General features: G+C 35.1%; 4 protein-coding genes across 14 annotated transcripts in view; 2 read left to right on the top strand and 2 right to left on the bottom strand.

Annotated features, from left to right (window-relative positions):
- Positions 1 to 385: 385 nt before the first annotated feature.
- Positions 386 to 16989, bottom strand: rl (Mitogen-activated protein kinase rl). Its single transcript, XM_066289188.1, has 8 exons — positions 16487 to 16989; positions 10476 to 10602; positions 8810 to 8920; positions 8338 to 8472; positions 7885 to 8001; positions 7582 to 7749; positions 6227 to 6415; positions 386 to 5618 (listed from the first exon to the last, which is right to left on the bottom strand). Exons 1-8 carry the CDS (start codon positions 16612 to 16614, stop codon positions 5448 to 5450), a joined length of 1146 nt encoding a protein of 381 aa, XP_066145285.1. The 5' UTR covers positions 16615 to 16989; the 3' UTR covers positions 386 to 5447.
- Positions 15116 to 20415, top strand: part of LOC136342915 (ribosome biogenesis protein BRX1 homolog) — a 60029-nt gene continuing 54729 nt past the window's right edge. The window contains exons 1-2 of the mRNA XM_066289193.1: positions 15116 to 15220; positions 15280 to 15298. Coding sequence (XP_066145290.1) covers positions 15131 to 15220; positions 15280 to 15298 — 109 coding nt within the window. The 5' untranslated portion in view covers positions 15116 to 15130. The remainder of the gene's footprint in view (positions 15221 to 15279; positions 15299 to 20415) is intronic.
- On the top strand, positions 17115 to 20068 carry Rpb11 (DNA-directed RNA polymerase II subunit RPB11). Its single transcript, XM_066289197.1, has 4 exons — positions 17115 to 17552; positions 17608 to 17697; positions 18455 to 18629; positions 19238 to 20068. The coding sequence occupies exons 1-4, from the start codon at positions 17500 to 17502 to the stop codon at positions 19271 to 19273; spliced, it is 354 nt and encodes a 117-aa protein (XP_066145294.1). The 5' UTR covers positions 17115 to 17499; the 3' UTR covers positions 19274 to 20068.
- Positions 19327 to 20415, bottom strand: part of CLIP-190 (Cytoplasmic linker protein 190) — a 35862-nt gene continuing 34773 nt past the window's right edge. For all 11 annotated transcript variants that reach the window (XM_066289172.1, XM_066289174.1, XM_066289173.1 and 8 more), the window contains one exon: positions 19327 to 20106. In XM_066289172.1, the coding sequence (XP_066145269.1) occupies positions 20060 to 20106 (47 nt within the window). In that variant the 3' untranslated portion in view covers positions 19327 to 20059. The remainder of the gene's footprint in view (positions 20107 to 20415) is intronic.

Raw genomic sequence — 20415 nt, 5'->3', positions numbered from 1 at the left:
CAGCAGCTATGAAATCATCGAGTATTCTTCTATCGTATTTTGATCATTTCAACAACTTTAAACACCTCGTCTGCTGATCTGCAGTACGCTTCCCTCTAGGGATAATTTTTTCTAGCACGCCGACCCCTTGTCGCCCAGTGCGCGTCCCTCACGAGCCCTGCCCTTCCATTCCTAGAGAAAATATGGCATCACACTAACAATTCTAAGTTGGAAACACGTGGATCACTAGTGTTACTCATTTCTTTTCAGTCATGGCTGTGACCAAGTGTGTGTCCTTCCCATGAACCAAATGGGCCGTGGGGACGGAACCGAATATGTTGCCTTTCTGCTACAGGGGGCGTTAAAAGAACAAATGAAAATTAGACATAGAAATGAAATAAGAAACTCATTAGATAGATAAATGTATTATAGGTACACGTAATAAGAATTACAATTTGAGAACTACTATAATTGAAATGTAACAGTATATGTAACAACATTTACAACAAAATTTAGGCCTTTCGTTAACAAATTATTCTGATACATCCCCAGTCATCCGTGGAAACTCATGGAAAGTACAGTGCTCACTGAATCACTAACATTCCGGATAACTGAGTCTCACGTCCTTCTACCGCATCATACAGATATCATACCTTAAGGATGTGTATTGCATTGATATTTTTGCTTACAAAAATATTTGTTTATAAAGAATTTGATCACAATATTGTACGTCTTTCAGTCGATTCACTGGTAGACAGCTTTTAACTACGTGAGAACTACTGTGAACCATCACAACAGTTAATGAAGGGCGAGACTAATTGGTTTCTTGTTACTTCTTGCTTTTCTTCCGAATGAATCGACAAATAATGAAACATACATCTCATTTTTTTTAAGGATACGGCTACTGGTTACTTTCTAGCTTTAAAGGAAAATGATTGTATATATATATATATATACATATATATATATGTATATATATATATATATGTATATATACATACACACACACACACGCACATATATATATATGTATATATATACATCATAATATTCACATTGAGAAGTAATAACACCGAGATGTAAGTAGATTACATGAATAGGCAATTATTTCGGGAAAAAAGGGGGAATCAATACAAACACTGACAAACACTATTATTTGAATCATCTTGAAAGGGGATATCTCTCCATGGGACTCACAATGACGTGTCCAGACATGGTGGTAGCACATCGTCTGAATTTAAAAAATGTTTAATCTATGGCGGGCGCAATAGCTGCTGCAGCCACGTCACAACCACACTCTTGAGGATTTCTTGAATAGTACCATGTAGTGCTAGACACGTTGATCCTTTTGCATGCAATTTATATATATTAATTAGGGGACATGATGAGCAACTTTATTGAATAAACGTTAGATTAGATATTTACAGACACAGCGAATTTTTAAGATGGATAATATGGAGTAATATCAAGACTTCGATTTTCATCAATTTTTCGAGTGGTCGTTTACTTCCTCTATTGGTGACTCGACATTTGCGTTGATTGGAATTAACGAAGTCGCACTTACAGACATTTAATCTAATTTTCCTGTTGCTTAAGCTTTTCTGAAAACCTGGGAACATTTTCATGTTGGCTTAATGTGAATTCTCACTACACAACCTGCAAACAATTGACTGAATTTATTGTTTCACGCCAGCTTCCAAATTAACTTTTCTTAAATGACTTCCTACATCGAAATTACGCTTTCAAGCGAATGTCTGATAATTCGTGACGACACCAAAAAGCAATAAGCAACACTCTGTAGGATTTTATAATAGAAAATTTGTAAACTATAATGTATACAGAGTGATCTGCGATTGATATTATATATAAATATGTATATATATATATATATAGATATTAGGTCAGCAGGTCGCATCCAACGAGATATTAAAAATTTGCACGTCCGAGTTCTACCATATCCCCCACAACGTTGCCGCTTACGTCAGGAAGCAACGCCAATGCCACTATTTCAAATGGGACGCCCAGTATGTGTTTTTTATTTATGATTCGCCTGACAAGAATATAAAGCGAACAAAAATCAGACTGTTTATTACATTTCAATGCGAAAAAACGGTGTTTTCTACTAGCAAATCCGGGGCAGAACTGCTATATTAATTTCCAAGTGCCTTAATACTTTATTGCCATTCGGCAGCCAATAATACGCATATATTAACTCATATAGTCAACGCATTTGCTTATTCCAGACTACGATCGAAAGCCACGGGAGACTCGCCTGTCTTACGAATGCTCATCTTTATTGTTTAAGGCTCTTTACGATTTACCTGAAAGATATTTGCTGTCTAGGTGAGATTGAACTTGTGGAAATTGCGTCTGATTGTTTAGGGATTTCACCCGACTCGGCAAACGGTTCGTCCACCCCTAGGACCACTTCGCTCCCTGTTGCGGCTCTTGAGATGCCGAGAACGTGGACAGGAAGTCGTACACCAATCTCTTACGGTCAGTCATCTATTTTTTATTCGAGTATTTACACAATTTCGCACTACCTTGAAGAAATAAAAAAAAATTGATTTTTTGACTCGTCAAAAATCAAATATTTAAATGTGCGTTCGAAATCTAGAAAATTTTAATAAACGATGCCAGTTTTGAAGCATCTTTTTTTCATAAACTCACAATCGCGGAGAGCGGATCACTCTGTATAGCTGGTTATCTCCAGTAGTAAATCGTGGAGACGTAGAAAGCCTGTGCGTATTTGACACAACCACAATTAAGAATCCTTACGAAACGTATACTTCAAAAATAGATTTTCTCATGGCGATTATTTAGCCGAATTGTTGTAATAAAGCTACGCAAGAAACGAGACTATCACTTACCTAATTAGATGTTCTCATTACCTGATCAAGTAACAAAATATAATACAAATAACAAGTAATAAAATAGATACAAATATACACTAAAATAGTAAACGATTTGTTTGCTCTGCAAGCCGATTTTGCTTAAGGTAACACAGGTACTAAAAATTTTAAATATCTTTAGGAGTAACTAAGTTCCAAAAAAATGATACGTACGGAATATTTAACAAAGAATACTAACTTTAGAACTCACCCTTATGTACTACCAATTGGGAATACTTTTGCTTATCAAATCAAATATTAAAATTAAAAAATACGCGTTGAAACGCTACATCAAGAGCTAAAGCCCGGTACCTCGAAGCTCGCAAATTTACCAAAAGAGATTTTGGTGTTTCTCAACTTTTTTACTTAATTACAGCTATTATCACGCACACGATGTACAGAAAGAATTTTTTTACGCCTGAAAAGCAAGTAAATGGATTGTAAAAAAAACTGAACGTAGGTACCATCAGCGTGTACATCTGTTCATAGAATGATCATTAAATTTACCTTTTTACATAAAGTTCAAATAAGATCGAATCGTTTTTAATAAATTAAAAGTTTCATGGTATTTTCCTACTTCGCTAATTCTTCTACCCACTTCACTTTTTTTCTCATCAGTTACTTCCTCGATCAGTTTATTTGTTTTCTTGTAGAATTTTTATTTGGGACGTACAAAGTGCCGGACTTCAGCCCTCGATATGAAAACTTATTTCGAATGATACAGGGATATGTATACAATAAAAGTATTTGAATCAAAATGTGTAAACCCAATTCTCAAGTGTTACGCCTTTTTTTGATAATTTTCCAATTTTGTTTCATATTAATTTTTAACTCGTTAAAAGAATATCTCACGTAGGCGTCTTTCCTTATTAATTGACGGATTGATTTTCGTTTATTTTCTACTTTGCAAACTGCAGACAGATATAGGCAGAAATTAGCGTATGACAATAGTGCAACAGTTTGAGAATCGACATGAAACCGTTGAAAAAAAAATCAAGCGATGGTCAAAACACAAACATGAAAACCGGTTTAAAGTGTTCGTATACCAATTTATCATAAAGCTCGACTTATCATGGAATGCAAATTTTTCCCCTCTACCAATTAGGTGCAGTGGAAGCTCCCACATTTGACATATGAGTGACCTAAAAAAACTCCAGTACTGTCTTACGTTGATTGCCCCACAGGGGACAGGCGAAAAACTCGAAAAATTTATTTCCGTAGGCAAAATGCGAAAAAGCGAGTAATTCTAACATTAAATTGTTTATATGAAAGTTAATTCGCTCAGTTATCAACGTTTTGCATCGCCCTCATTAGCGGCTTTAGTCCCCGCTAATCATTGGGGTAATTCGTTTGGGCAGCGGATGCCACCTTATGCCGTTTGGTAAGCTCGTGGATAATCATGGAATGCAAGTCACGTGACTTGTCCTCCATGACTTCACGGCCATGTGGTCACAGCGACCTGAAGACACAACAAATGGCTTTCTTAAAGTCATCCGGCGAAAAGGACGTTTTTGAAATTCATTTAGCTTCCAAAACGCGCCTTTAAACTGCGTATTGCGAGCATTCACCAAAGCGTTGTGCAGGTACTGGAGAATCCGGCTTCGCTATACTTTTTCGATATATACAGGCTACATACCTGGTGTTTCCGAGGTGTTCCCACTAGCGCTATAATGAGGGCTATTAATGGATAGATAAAGCGGATAGAAGCGGGGCCACAGAATAATTAATGTAAGATAAATTACACATAAAATGTTTGACAATTTGGACGAAGAGTTAACGCTATGTTTGCCCGAACATTTTTCAATTAAATTTGGAGCCGGAAAGCGACGCTTGACATAAATGACACTGACGATTCGTTCTATGCGCACCAAGTACGACAAAATGGCCGTTTCTTCTTCAAATTTCGATTCGAGTGAGGACTCGATATTGCAGAGCCCTTTCTTTGACAGTTGTTGACAAATACGGTGCCCCGTGTGTCGATTATTTTATTATGGCATCTGTAGCGCGTCAAGCTGACACGGATACCCTTGTTCGGCCACGCTATTGCGGTGGTCGCAGACGTTGCGAAACACGCGAATCCGTCATTACTTATTAAATATGTGACAAGACCATAGGTAACTCTCAAATGTGCGGCACAAGAACTAACTTTAAGCTAATTCGACCCATTTCTTTCCGAGGAAAATATTTAAAAACCCACCCGGTATATCTCGAAATAGTTTCCCAACTTACATGAGCAAATTAAAATATAATTGTGAACAACTGAAAGACATTGTTCACAACCTCCTAACCTCCCGCGACTAACCCAAACACGACAATGCACATTCAATTGGAAAGATTGCATGTAATACAAAAGATATGCCTACCTAAATTAATTACTAGGAATCGAAAAACGCGTAAAAACGACCACACAAGCTATCATTGCCGCCACCCAAAAAGTAGTTTCAACATTCTTATTAAAGTACATAAGAGTATAATAAATAAATTATGTTAAATAGGTATAGCGTCGAAAATGTCGGTGGTTATCGATATTTTCAACTTGCTTCTGGAAATTACCTTTTATACACTTATCTCGAATGACTATGACATATTCATGGCTTGTGGCTCCTGCTGACGCTTCGTCGCTGTCTGTTCATCATTGTGTTGCCTCTGTTTGTAGAGCAATGTCTCCTCGAAAATAAGCTGCTTCAGTTGATCTTTTGGCAGATCGTCCAATTCCGTATCGAATCTGAAGGGCTGTTCTGCTACCGGCTGGGAATTCAACTCGGTTACCACATACATTACAGTGCACACTTCAATGCATGGTTTTTTAATTTTATTTAGTTATTTATTTATTTGAACATTTATATGTGGCTTTATGTTCGTTCAGTGCGAGCTACCAATGTAGTGCGTTGCCCTGCACTTTCGATTTATGTATGATTGAAATGATTTTTAAGTTGAGTAGCTTTTTAAAGACTATAAAATTTAAACTGAAAGTTACAATATTAGTCAGAAAAAAGACACGCATGACTTCTTAGTGGGTAGCTCAACGACGTTTTCGAGACACCCTGTCTAAAAATTAGGAAAGCCTATCCAATCGAATATATTCCATCTGGATATACCCATTCAACTTGAATATTTCTTATTCATTTTATTATTTTATTTATATATTTATTTACTTTTCATCCACGAATTGATGCAGAAATTCTAAAAAAAGAATGTCCTCTAATCTTTTCCAACAACTTTAGAGTTTACTTCCTCTGCTCGCACACTAGAATTAATTTCTAAACTGATAAAAAGTTTTAATGGTGCACTTTTGCACGTGAACTGTGATAGCAATTAACGGCCATTAAGAAGTGAAAGGTTAAAAGTAAACATACCTCGTCGGATGGTTCATAATACTGTTCTAAGTAAGGATGAGCAAGGGCATCTTCTACTACTATCCTTCTGTGTGGGTTAAAGGTCAACATTTTATCCAGCAAGTCGAGTGCCCTCGGGTCTGCGTGCGGATAAAGTTTGGACCAAGGAACTTTAGGTTTATACGGTAACGATTGTAAGTAACTCCTCGCCTGCACACAAGAAAAAACGTACTTGTTTGAGAGACATTACATTGAAGATATATTTTTTTCTACAACCATACAAAAAAAGCGAACTTTCGTCATGCTCTACCCAAACCGAACATATCGTTGTCATCTCTAAGTAAAGGTGTCATATGCCATATCTACAGGATATTTGTTTCTGGACCTTAACTTTGATCTCGGTAATTATAAAAGATACAGTCAGTGATATTCCGAAAAAACAAAAAACCGATGACTGAAGTACACACACAGCTTTATGCCTTTTCTTAAATTTTTCATTAATCTTAAAACATCCCTTTTTCTAATTTTGACCCTTAATATTCTAATATTCTTCCTTCACAGCTCATTAGTATTGGCGGGTGCATATTCATAAATAAGACGTTTCATTGTTCCCCATAAACAACGATCAAACAGCGGAAAGATCTGATGAGTGTGCCAGTCAGCCTATGTCTCCATTAATTGAAATGACTAACGGAAAATATTTTAGACAAATACTCCTCCTCGCTCCTAACGTTACGTGTCAGATCACCATCTTGTTAGAATCAAAGGTTATTCAAGCAGTTGAAGCAAATGTTATTGTTATAACCCGTAAAATAGATTCGTAAAAATTCCAAATATCCATCTGGCGTTACCGAGATCCTCATTTTTGAGGTTCAGGAGCGAAGAGTATGTATATATGGGATGATAAAGTTAATTTTCTTCGTTTGAAGATAAAAATTTGGTGTGTTAATGCAACCCGTAATTCATAAGAGCATTGTTGGAAATATTTAAACTTAATGGCACTAAATGGAGCCAGATAAGACGTTGAATAAAAATTTAAAAGCGCCGAATGTTTTATAACTTATCTTTGTTGAATAAGCGTCAAGGACCTAGTAGGAATAGGATTGGATATTGCACGGTTTTGTCAATATTGTGTATATCAGACTAGATTGTCGAAGCGCAGCATGTGCGAATGCCTTTGCATTCATGGTCATAGGAAAAGCTTACAGTTTTACTAATCCAAAGTCATTTTCTGCAATTCGCGTGCATTACCCAACTCGGCTTCTTCTCATTTGGTAAACTGTTCTCTCAATGACAGAAGATACTATTTTCGCTGCCCGTTAAACAATGTACCATTATTTCAAGCAGGTCGCACGCAGGTATCCCGTAAAACGTACCTTTTCATTAATTATGCAATTGAGATCGTCCTGAGACGGGGATCCCAATACTCCTAGTATGTGGTTGAGCTGATCGAGGTAATGTTTCCCTGGAAAAATTGGCCTGTTCGCTAGCATTTCTGCTAGTATACAGCCCACTGACCAAATGTCAATTGACTTTGTGTAGCCCTAGATAAACAAATTCAAGTGTTAGTAAAACGTTAAATCCATTACGTGACAAAAAGGCGAAATATCAAAGTTTAAACAAATGATTCATCAGTTATCTGCAACCAAAGCAAAGTAATTTTTTTAAGTAAACAATACCTTGGAATTAAGCATAATTTCAGGAGCTCGGTACCATCTCGTCGCTACATATTCCGTGAGAAACCCTGTGTGATCGTGATCGGGATCTGCTACTCTTGCTAGCCCAAAGTCGCAGATCTACGAAGGAAAATCAGCAATTGGGAAAAAATATCGCTGTTCTGAGTGATAAAGTTTTGTAGATTCTGTCCTAAAGCAAGTAGCTGAATTTTAGATAGATTTTGATACAAGTAGAACCAATAATAAATATTGCTGTGCATAAAAGACTTTTGGATGTACTAGCTACTAAACAAAACTACCATAAGATATAGCACTGTTACTACATAATTATGTTTTAGGGCTTTAAGATATGAAAAAGTCCAATTTCAGCAAATTGCTCACAAGTAATTGAAAATGCGACGTTTTGTAGAATGGCTGACTCGACATCTTATTAAACAGACAATTAAGTATATTTACTTTGAGATCACATGTAGTATTAAGCAGCAAATTGCTGGGTTTCAAATCCCTGTGAAGTACATTGGCAGAGTGGATATATTTCAGCCCTCGAAGTATCTGGTACAGGAAGTAACAAATGTGGTCGTTACTCAGTCTCTGAAATAAACAAACGAGGCTAATCAAAAAAATTTCAAAACTTCGCCAGAAGCAAAGTTTTACGGTATGTGCGTATGATTATGGAACGTGAAATGAACCATTGATGTAACCAAGAGCTCCCTTAGAAAATAAACAATCGTCTAACGCATAAATCATGTTAAATTAAAGATTTATTTAAAAAATCACAATTTACATAAATCATAACAGTTGTCTTCAGTTACGTACCTATGAATTTAATTAGTTTCTTGTGGAAAAATATCGGACGGTTAGATCCCAATTAAATCAATGTTAAAGACTTAAAACGCCCTTGAAAATTTTTAAACATGTTGAAACTTACCTGTGTTTTAAGCAGTTTGTAAAGATCAGTTTCCATCAGACACTGCACAATATATACGTCTCTCATCTGATCTATCGTGGGCGCTCTCAAGATATCTCTAATATCAATAATCTGAAAAAATTTGCTTGGCATAAACCTTAGAATGGAAGAATGTATCTGCGTAAATAATGTACATCTATATCGGATGTACTTTAAAAGCTGGCCACCCTCGAGTCCTCAAAGTGCAAACTATGGTTAAAAATGCTGGAACGCATCGGCCTTAAAATGAAGGGGGGGAAACTAACAATTAAAAAAATGATCCCCGATCGACAATATCGGAGGGTTGGTAACCCATTTACAACATAAGTCAAGTGATACATCATTTTAAAGGTCTTTAAATTGTCTAAATAACTGTGTTAAATTTTTTTTTTTTATTTAATTTTAAAAAACTGGTAATTCCGTAAAATTATAAAAAGAACGAAGAAGAATGGGCACCTAATGTTCGATGGGAATTTATTACATTTAATCAAATCAGACAACAGATGTTTCGAAAATACGTCGAGTGCTTGAAGACAATATTATTGCATGGAGAATAAAGGAAAGCATTGCGATCGTCTCACAAAAAATTAAGAGCTATGGGAAATTTTGAATGAAAAACACAAAAATTTCAACATAATTGCTTAGAGAATTTCAACACTATTAAAATGATGCGTCACTTGACCCATTATCCCCATTTTAAAAACCGATCCTGTGCCACACCTATGATATCGTCCATCGGGGGCGAAAACTATTTCATTCTTTGTTTTCCTCCTCAATTCCAAGAATGCGACGCGTCTCAGCATTTTTATCTTTAATTTACACTTCTACAAACCTTAGGTGGCAAGTTTTTTTAAATACACTCGGTATATTATTTGGAAAATGGGGACCGATTTGCCGAAAATTGGCATGGAACAAGAAACCGAAAATGGCAAATCTTATAACTACTGCGCATAAATGGGTATTTCGGGACCTCAAATGTCACTCCTGCATTTTGCAAAAAACTGAGAAACCGACGAGGAGCGTAAGTGGCATCAGAATTCTGATAGGCTAAGTCCGACTAGCAGTGCCCATACTAGTATAGTAACCCATGTTCACCAAAATTTTAGACCAATGATGCATATTGTCCGTTTTGTACCTAAGTAGTCTGCGGGGTCTCTTGACACGAAGTAGACCTAGATATGAGCCGAGCCAACTTGAGCTACCTTGAGTCAACTTAAACTGTCCTGAGCTAGCTTTCTTTTCTACTTCCTGAGAATACGATTGAACGTAATTTCAAGAAATAGTGCCGGGTTTTCGAAGACCTTCTTTACTGAGACCAAATAAGAAAACACCGAAATGGGTGTCCAAATAAGACGGAACAGGAAAAACTGTGCTTAAGATTAGAATACCAAGAGACGTTATTCGAGCAGTTTCTTGGCAAAGAAACCTCGAAAGCTTTTGTAACTAAATACCTACATAACTTTCAAAACACACATAAATTTTTGAAATATTTTTCAGATGATTCAATAATTTTTGTGTATTTTTAAAATTTTCGATAATTGTATTTTTATTTTTCATATTTTCATTTTTTTTTAATTTTTTAATTGTCGTTTCGTTCTGAAGTTGTTTGTTCTCTTCATTGTATGAGACTAGGACCACCGATACTTACGTTTTCATGTTTAAACCTGGTGAGAATTTTTATCTCCCGCAAGGTCCGTTGACAGTAGGTCTGGTGCTCAAAGGGCGAAATTTTTTTTATGGCCATCTTTGTGTTGGTGATTGTATCGGTAGCCGATCTGAAAGCAAAATAGAAATTGCAGCAGATAATGCATCGATTCACTGTAAGTAAAGCCCCTTTTAGATTACTCAATTTCTCGTATTTTTTTTTTTTAATATTTGCATATTTTAAAGTGTGTCAATTTCGGGTAATGTTGTCGAGTGAAATGACGAAAAATTACTGTGACGTCATGATCGACGCTTACTTCCTGGACTGTGCACAAATTTTAGCGCAAAAATCAGACGGAATGGCGGAAAATTGGAAAACGTAATAAAATGCATTTAACAGCACTTGGAGATTCAAGCGGTGTTAGATCCGGGAATAGACGTAAAATTGCCAATCAAAACCGTCCATAATCACTTTAAAATGTACCGTTAAATCTAATTTTCTATAGTTTGTAACTTCAAACTCTATTTAAAATTAATGCGCCAATCTCAGGGATCGACTGACCAAAATGGGGCTGAATAAGAAATACACGGTGTTAATATGGTCATGGCACGAACTTCACGTGCAGACTTCTCGCAGTGAATGATGAAAAAACCTGAATAATAAATTATTTGCGGTTGTCTTATTTTTACAATGTACTTTTTTATTTTAAACTTTAACATTTGTTTAATTTAAAAAATTTATTTCTCGTAAATTAATTGGAAAAACGAAGATTTCGAATTAATATTTGTGACGAATGTTAATTTAGTAACTGCTGGAACTCCCTACCACCGCACGGTTACTGCGTTATTTTTAGACGTGCAATCACCAATAAGATGCGAAATAAACGAAAAATTATTATTAAATTCACTTTTCCGCATACAAATGCCTTAAATTATATCATTTTCATTGAAACTAAATCAAGGAGCACGAAGTTCTGAAGGTTTAAAAATATTCGTTTTGGGTAAATTGAAATGGATTTTAAGCGTTGACACCCTGTATTGTGAAAACTCAACTTTTGCCAACATTTTACTGGTTAGATTTTTTCATCGTTTATTGAGACAAATTTGCAGCAACCCGTACTTAAACGCGCACTGAATTACAAATTATAAATAACAACTTACTACGGAAGCAGACCTGTTAATTGTAAAGTAAGTGGGCAAATAGAACTAATTATATTTGTAATTTCAATAAGTTAATTAAAAAATAATTGCCGCAAGAGTTTTAATTAGTAAATATTTTTTTAACCGCCAATTTGAAAATTGCACAGTTTATACCCACAAGACACAAGTGGAAGCGTGTGTAAAGATATCATTTTAACAGATGTGGGCATGGCAGATATAACATAATTTAATAAATAACCCACGTGAGGGGCGTGGTGACTAATATTTATCGATAGTCATTAGTTGTTTGTTGTTTTAGGAAAAATGCGAAAACCAATCAAAAAGTTTTTTCTTGTTCCGCAACGAATGGCCGACCATTTCCAACATCAATTTTGCCATTTCAATTTGAGATCCCCGTGCCCTTTAGCTTCAAACTCGGTACGAAATTTATCCTGCACCAAACCGCATTGCGACACATTTCTCCTCTTCCAGAAAATGATTTCCAATTTGAACGTATCTGGAAAAACGAATTAATTACTTGTATGAAAATCATACTACACAGTATTAATTTCCCCGAAGGAATTATCTCAGGAATTACTGATGCGCGAGAGTAACAGGTGTGTGAAATGCTCAAAGCATGAATATTTCAGCGTTAGCTTCGCCCTTCCTAAAGTAGCTACATGGGGTGTGAGCCTAAACTCCGCATTAGCGGCCTTTAGGGTGGTTAATAAATAAGGGATCTCAATGGAATTGGATTTCCAAAATCCATCAATTTTTTTTTTAATAGTTTTTTCAAGCACGAACTACATCGATTGTCGATGTGATGGTTTATTCCTCGGTTTAGTTGGCGGGAAGGTTTAGTCTTGGGGAAAATCTACGAGCGACGATGGCGTACGATGTTCAGGGAAAACTCGGCAGTGGTGCCCCGCTCTGAGGTGCTCTAAGCTTGTGCTAGGAAGTATCAAACACTGCGCACAGCAGTGGACCGGAAGTAATAAGCCTTAAGGCAGCTTAAGCATTCGCTTCGTCAAATACTGCGTGCGGCGATGGATCGGTAGTAGCGCATAACGCACTCACGTTCGCCTCTAGTTTTCTCGCTTTTACATATCATTAAGTGCTTAATGGCTTAAATGTCGATCGTAGTCGTAAACGCTAATTAGCGTAGTATGATCAGGATCAATTCGCTTCATAATTCGAATCTCTGATGTGCAAAATCGAATAGAAAAATCCAGCAAAATTTTTTAATAAAGCAACGCTACTTGACGCGAAATAGTATTGTGTATACAGGGCCATCCGATGAAAACTTGACCCTTAAACTTGAAAAATAAGAACATTTCGAAACTTTCCCAAAATACCTTAAGAAATGCTTTTGGGGGAAGCGATTTATCAAACGAAATTCGACCCCCAAAGTTCGGGTTTGGGTGCGTCACAGGAACCCCTCGCAAATTGTGAGTAGCGCGAAAGGTCGTGTGATACTTCAAATTCTAAGCCTTTCAAAACTGCATTCAACGATCTAAAGCGATTGAGAGTGTATCGATTTGTTTTTGAGAAAAACAGCTATAAACTTACTGAAAAATGCAATACAAATTCAGTTAAGTAGTACTCGTTTTTAACAGGAAATTGATTTCTGTCCGATTTCGTGTCCACAGTTTTTCACAAACCAACCAGAAATTCGAAAACAAACAAATTTCCTATGAACAAAAACGTTTTTACATTGTTTACGTACTACTTAATTGAATTTGAATTGAATTCTTTACCAAATTTCTCGCTGTTTTTTTCAAAAACCGATCGACGAATTTTGAATCGCATTACACCATTGCATGTACATATGTAGTTTTGAAAGACCCCGATTTTGAGGTGGCACGTGACCCCTGTGCCATTTAAAACCTTCGTGAGGGTTGCTGTGTCGAACATAAGCGTGAAGTCTGGGGCTTGAATTTTATATGCTAATTCGTCCTCTTGGAAACTGTCTTGAAGTATTTTGAAAATATTCCGAAAACCCTATATTTTTTAAGACCAAGGGAGGGTTAAATTTCTGATGGATAACTCTATATAATAATAGAAACAGACTGTCTCCTAAGAGCCTAGCCAGCCGGCAATTCCTGGGTTCTTTACGTCTTAAGAAAAGGATGGGTTTATCTGAGAGTTTATATTATTACACATAGGTCGGTTCTTTTAAGGGCCATAGGGATTTCGCTGCGATATACTTCCCTATTTCCTTATGTGGTGTGGAATTATTTTTATTTCGTGGTTAACCCTTGATTCGTGACTTTATTGTTTTAATGTAACTTTTATTTTAGGGAAAGGAATGTGGTAGTGTTAATTTGTACAGCGAATAAATTCTCTATCATGCTTATGGATGAGATTTTACTCAAAAAATCGCTTGAATTAAAATCCTGGAGGGTGTTGCGGCCGTTCAGCAATAGAAATAGTTCGTGAACTGGCTAATAACCATAACAACAAGCGTGTGTATGTCTAAACACATTTCCCATAAAACTCCTTATTCTTAAAAAGTTCCTCGTTATTTAAAAGATGTACATCAATATGTCTCGAGAAAAAAACGGGAAGGGGAGAAGAAATTGTATTACATTTTTTGCGAGCCCGCAGTCCTCTGAATAATTGGAGGATCACTACGGGGTTTTAAAAGAGCCTTTTTACTGTTTATTTAATGAAATAAGTTGAAAAAATTTATCGAAAATAAAACAAGAACAATCAATAATAATAATGAATAATTTACAACGCGACAAATTTGCAGCATTTGCTGAAATTGTTCAACTAGAAAATTCGTCCCGGATATTAACACGTATCCAATACCAAAGTTAACCGGCACTCATATTCTCAAGTTAGCGTCCCAAATACTGCTGGCTACAAAAATGTGAAGACGCGAGTACTGACTGAAAACTAAAAAATTTTAAGAAATTCATTAAACCACACCTTCAAACGCTAAACTTTTATCCCATTTATCCAAATCTGCATCTACCACCGTTTAAGGGATCCCCAAAGTGAACATCTAGTTGTCCAAAATTATCCCCATATTGGAGACACTGTGTATTATTTCATGCCGCGTATAGTTACCGTTTTTAGACCGGTGAGCGATACGCTTGCAAAAAAGGCTGTAAATTTTTTTGTATGTTTTCGTACGGATATCATTTCTTAGATGATTCAATCGAGTACTGGCATAGCAACGAACAAAGAATTTGTTATGCAGAATGAAATAACCGGCATAATCGGGTGCTCTTTTGTACCAAAGAATAGTGAAATGCGTACGTAACTAATGTAGGTGACATTTAGTGAGTGACAATAGGTGTCGTGTAACTCTCATTTAGTGAGTAAAAGCGGGTGCCGGCAAAAACCTTTCTTCTCCCTTTGTGGTGAAAGTGGAAGTTGTAGTGTTCAGTGTTGTAGTGTATGCGTTCCTCCCTTAAAGCTAAATAGTAAAAGGGGCTCCGCCCGCTCTCTCGAACGTTAAACCACTACGTTAAGTCGTAGTTTAACGTGGGGAGAAGTACAATAAGATATATGTATGTTAGCTATAGCTTTACAAGGGGGGATTCTTCTGAGCGAAAAGGAACACTATCAGATGGTCTCCATATACAATGGGGGTACAAGGTGAGAAAGAAATAGATTTGTGATTTAACATAAATAAGAAGTTTATTATGTATTTTTAGAAATGGGGGTGCCTCACAAGTAAGTAATGAAATAGTAATTAAGATGAAATTTGGAATGGCATTTAGCATTTTGATATTAACTTTGGCGTTCTTTGATCCTTTTTTTAAAGGATTATAGGTTTCTCAAATTGACAAACAATCTTATACAGGGTACACCGCTCAACTCACCTAGTAGAAACTTTTTGACTTTTCACTATCATAGTCCCCTGAAATTCGGTTTGACACTAGAATTAAACATTTTGAATTCCAGTAAAATATTTTCTAAATGGCAACCCATCCGGTTATACCAGACGTACCTAGCAACTTCATTATTTTAAACGCAATTCCCTAATATTTTTTATCAGTTTTGGTTTTATCGTTACATTTTAAGGGCGGTTTACGTAAAGTATCTTATGCCTAAAATTTACCGTTTCCGAGATATACAGGAAAATTTGAAAATGTTCACAGCTAGAACTTTGTATCGAAATCAGTATGAAGATCCCAATACATGGAGATCAAATTTTTTAAAAACATTTCAGAATACTTTCCACTAATCACAATCGATCTAAAAGTTGTATTTTCCGAGAGAAATAGTTTAGGTTTTGACATTTAAGTTATACAAAATGTCTTGATGGTTGATATTTGAATACATGATTTCTAGAATTCACCTTATAATTCAGATATGGGACAATATTATCGGCTAATTTTGTAGAACGAAAACAAAACTTACTTTAAATTAAAACATGTTTTTGGCACATCTTGTATGTGTTAAACCTATCTCAACAGTAGGTTAATATTGTATGCCACAACTTTTAAACCAAACATTTTTTGATAAACCTCACAGTTTTGAGATCGAGTTATTCAAGTGAAAACATGAATACCTGAAGAAGCCTGCACAAATTCTAAAATAGTTTTTGAATTGAATATTGACATAAATTTGCAAATTTACGCAAAAATTCAAACAAATTTTTAGAATTGTTCATTTCTAATCCTGAGGGTTACCCTCGAAATTACCTTGATATAGCAATATATCAGGGAAAGCGCTCAGAACAACATCTAATAATGGGTTTAGTCGCAGTGCTACTTCTGATGCAGTATACTGAATAATAAATAGCACTGGAAAGAGGCAACTAAATATTGGGTAGTAACTGCAAATAGCTTTCCGGAAGGGCAACATCCCTTTTTTCAAACAGTTTTCAAATAAAATTAAATTAAACAAGTAACTTACACCACCATCCCATAAGCTCCTTCGCCGATATATGATAAATTTGTATACCGTGGACCCACTTCGAAGATTTGTCCCCTAACGACTTCAGCATTGGGGTTCACACTTGACACACCTGTAGCTTCCGCCATTTTCAGACTGAAACGAAACTCGTAGGCTAAGCGCTGATACCGCAAAACAATTTTGATTAAACTGCGACGACAAGCGACCTAAAGGGCCGGCTCGGAAAGTGCGAAATCGATTTTTGTTTAAACACACGGCCTTTATTTACATAGCAGGCTCTAGATGTAACTGGGTTTAAACTTGTGTTTGTATATGAAAGACTGCACCCCTCGAAATGAAGACGACTGGAAATTAAGTTATCTCATAATTTATTCATTTCTACAGTGATCGTTTCCACGTTCTGATGAATATTTCTTCCGAAATACTTTCAATTATTCAGATTCAGATTTCTGACTGAGAAACTAAAAAAAATCTTTTTGGACAACGTAGCAATTGTCACTGTCAGTGACCGTCAGTGTCAGTTTTGCTTTTACTGTCACTTTGTGATTAGATTACATCACAATTTTAAAGTACATGTAAGAATTTTTGTTCAATGAATGACATTTTCTAACCTATCAATATCGACAAAAATGTCATCTCACTCTCACACGTTCATTTTACTGTAGAATCATAGCTAGAGGTAGCACCACTGAACGTTTTCTGTTCGTGTTGGGGCGAACTTTAGCGTCCGCCCGATACTACAAAATGGCCGACCAAATCTACTCTAATATGATCAATGTTTACCATAACTAAAACCACATAAACAAAAGAAAACGTTCTTAAGGTTTCTAAACTCACCGCTAGAGCGTTTTGTAATTGTGAGGTTATGGTGGCTACTGAATAAAAATAAATTATATTCTTACAAAATTGATTCCTGTTCACAGTTTTTACCTCTTCTGTCCATATTTAATAATCCTTTTTGAAAAAATCAACACTTAATTAAAATACAACGTGTTTAAGGAAACAGCAAAGTTATGAATGCCCCACCAACTTTTGAATCATTCCTTCTGTATGAAGGAGAGAAAAAGTATAATTGCATCCCAGGTGGTAAAGTAGTCACAGACTAAACGAATCTATTACAGAATAATTCGGGAGCAGGACACTAAAGTTCCAAATGCTGCTATTTTTACCATCAATAAAGAAGATCACACTTTAGGAAACATGATTAGAAAGTGAGCATTAAAGACATTGAAAACCATTCAAATAGACCCATATACAAGGAGTCCTGAAATTAGAAGGCCATAGATAATCATCTTCAATGAAAAATAATAGTAGTTTCTTATACAGAGTGTTTTCTAAACTGTATAAACCATATTGAAGAAATTCGTTTGCACAGAAATACAACATACTACAGTTCCAAATATTTTTTAATTTTATATTACAGCTCCTCTTTTTCAGACATTGCATAAAATTTTGTAGACACATAATTTCTTAAAACCTACATGATAATGATTCATAACTTGTTTTTCAAAAGACAGGCTTACTTTAACAACCTCAAGCAACTTTATTATGTATCACTGACTATGTATCTCTCAATTGTCAGAAGTTTTTTGTTGCCAAAATTAGAACCTAAAACTGTAAATATTTTTTTACTCTTCATATCTTAAAATGTTTTCTTCCACAATAGCCAAGATAGGGCGCCATATCTACAAGGAACTTTTCAAAAATGATCTGTATATCAAAAATTAATAAAATTAATAAAATTATCTGTGCAACATAAAATTTCACTTGCATTGGACTCAACAAGATTTCATTTGTCCATTCTCATTTTGCCTGTGCTCCTCAATTCCATGAACACCATGCACACAGAAATTTAACCGAATTGCTTCATTAATTACATAACAAATTAGTATTATTTTTGGCCAGATAATTTTGGGAAATTTTTTATAAAGTGATGCACTATGTATAAAATCACCTTTAATGTTTCAGCCAATTATTAAAAGACCCTAATGTGTTATTTGCTGGGTATAAAGTACCTCATCCTTTGGAACATAAATTTGTCCTGCGAATACAAACCACCTCAGACTACTCTCCTCAGGATGCACTTATGCATGCAATTACTGATTTAATCTCAGAATTATCATTATTTGAAGAGAGATTCAAGGTATATTTTAATTGCTTTTATTTGGCCTGTGGGGCTAGCCCCTCTGCAAATTTTTGTCAAAAAATTCAGATGCAATTTGCTAAATACTTTATAAATGCATTGAAATCTTGTCTACACTGTTAAAAAGTAAATTATTGACAAACCAATTTCAATTTTTCTTTTTCCCTCTTAGCTCCTGCAGTTTTTGAGATATTAAGTTTAAATCTGGACAATTTATAGTTAATTAAAATCTACATATGTAGATATAGAGTTCGCTAATTATTTTTAAAATCTACTGGCTTGTTTTCCTGAAATTAAACCCTATTTTTCCATATCAAACTTTTTTTGCTCTAAATCTATAACCGTTTATTACAGAGATTGAATTTCCTGTTTAATTTAGCAACAATTGTATCTCTTGGGTCTATTTACTATTTATAACCGTTTTCAATTATTCGTAAAAATGTCAACCAATGCGTACGATTTCATAGAGGGAAAAAAATTTATTAATTCCATAGGTCATTCAAATGAGAAACATGTATATGGATTTAAAGAATTTTGCGATATATTTGCTCAGGAGGCGACCCTTTCAATTTAGGCCATAAAATGTATATTTAATATTCTTTTTGCAGGAAGCCATTAAAGAAAAGAAGGAAGGATTAGATTAAGCCTGGATATTAACGTTAAATGTTTGTTTTTATGATGATTTTCAAAAAATACATTTAGGAAAATAAAGTTTTATTTTAGAATAACAAATGACAACAAACTTTTTCAACTCGAGGTCAATAACAATAATTTACTACAAGTTTCTTAGTGGTACCTATATGAATTACAATTTCCTGAAAATTATGCTACTATTTTAAAATTATACTTTATGTGATCCAACGCGAGAATAAAAAGTATAGAGATCTGGGAAGCTAAGAGATATTGAATCGGGTGAATTACAATCAGGCCTAATGCCGAATAATGGATTTATAAGAATACAGTTATAAACAGCTCTGCAACAATCCAAATCAATAAACGTATCAGAATCTAACTAAAGAAGCAATAAAACCGTTAGGTGTTATATCGCACGAAATGTAAATTCGTAAGGATATAATATTTGAAAAAATAAAGTTGATGATGCTTGCAGGAATACGAAACGTCAGATTTTATATCTAATGTCACATTATTGAACAGAAAACACGACCATGATAAGTTTAATTATTTTGGAAATATATTTTCAAATAAGTTGGAGAGAAGATGAAAAATGGTTATAAAAATTTCGTGTTTTTTCAAAAATCTCTAAAAACCGCTGATATTTTCTTACTTTTGAAATAGGTAGCATATTGTTAATAGTTATTTAACCAGCTTTGTATCTCTTGCCGTTTCCAAGATTTCCATGTTATTCATTATTTCGCGGGATACCATGTATACATAGTATTTATATACAATACAGAGAGTAATAAAATAAGTTAAAATTCCTGATCGTCTGTGCAATCCGCTGTATCATGTCCAAATTCTGCAAAAAGGCCAGGTGAAGTTACATTTTAAAACAAACTCCTAAGTTGGCTACGAGTTAATGGTTCAATTAGATATCCTTTTGATCAGCTAACAAAATAGTCATTTTGGCTCTAAGCTACAGGATTAAATTGAAAATTAATATGACTAGGCGACTGCCGATTGCTCGTAACTTTATTGTCTTGGTATGAGGCTAGAAATGTTATTTTCTGAACACTTTCAACTGAATTGTGTGGCGTTATAACACAAATTTAGGATTTTTTTAATGGGAACCCAGTATGTTTTTAAAAAATTGGATTTCTCTGCAAAT

Source organism: Euwallacea fornicatus, chromosome 13, assembly GCF_040115645.1.
Source record: "Euwallacea fornicatus isolate EFF26 chromosome 13, ASM4011564v1, whole genome shotgun sequence".
In the NCBI taxonomy this organism is placed as follows: Eukaryota; Metazoa; Arthropoda; class Insecta; order Coleoptera; family Curculionidae; genus Euwallacea; species Euwallacea fornicatus.
The sequence above is the reverse complement of the archived record's forward strand: the minus strand, read 5'-3'. Positions and strand labels throughout refer to the sequence as shown.

Coding starts and splice junctions, on each gene's coding strand:
- rl (XM_066289188.1), bottom strand. CDS start 16,614: ATGGCGGAAGCTACAGGTGTGTCAAGTGTGAACCCCAATGCTGAAGTC. Junction 6,416..7,581: donor ATTGCATAATTAATGAAAAG/GTACGTTTTACG, acceptor TCTTGTGTGCAG/GCGAGGAGTTACTTACAATC. Junction 5,619..6,226: donor ATTATGAACCATCCGACGAG/GTATGTTTACTT, acceptor TTGAATTCCCAG/CCGGTAGCAGAACAGCCCTT.
- Rpb11 (XM_066289197.1), top strand. CDS start 17,500: ATGAATGCCCCACCAACTTTTGAATCATTCCTTCTGTATGAAGGAGAG. Junction 17,553..17,607: donor CTGTATGAAGGAGAGAAAAA/GTATAATTGCAT, acceptor AATCTATTACAG/AATAATTCGGGAGCAGGACA. Junction 18,630..19,237: donor TATTTGAAGAGAGATTCAAG/GTATATTTTAAT, acceptor TTCTTTTTGCAG/GAAGCCATTAAAGAAAAGAA.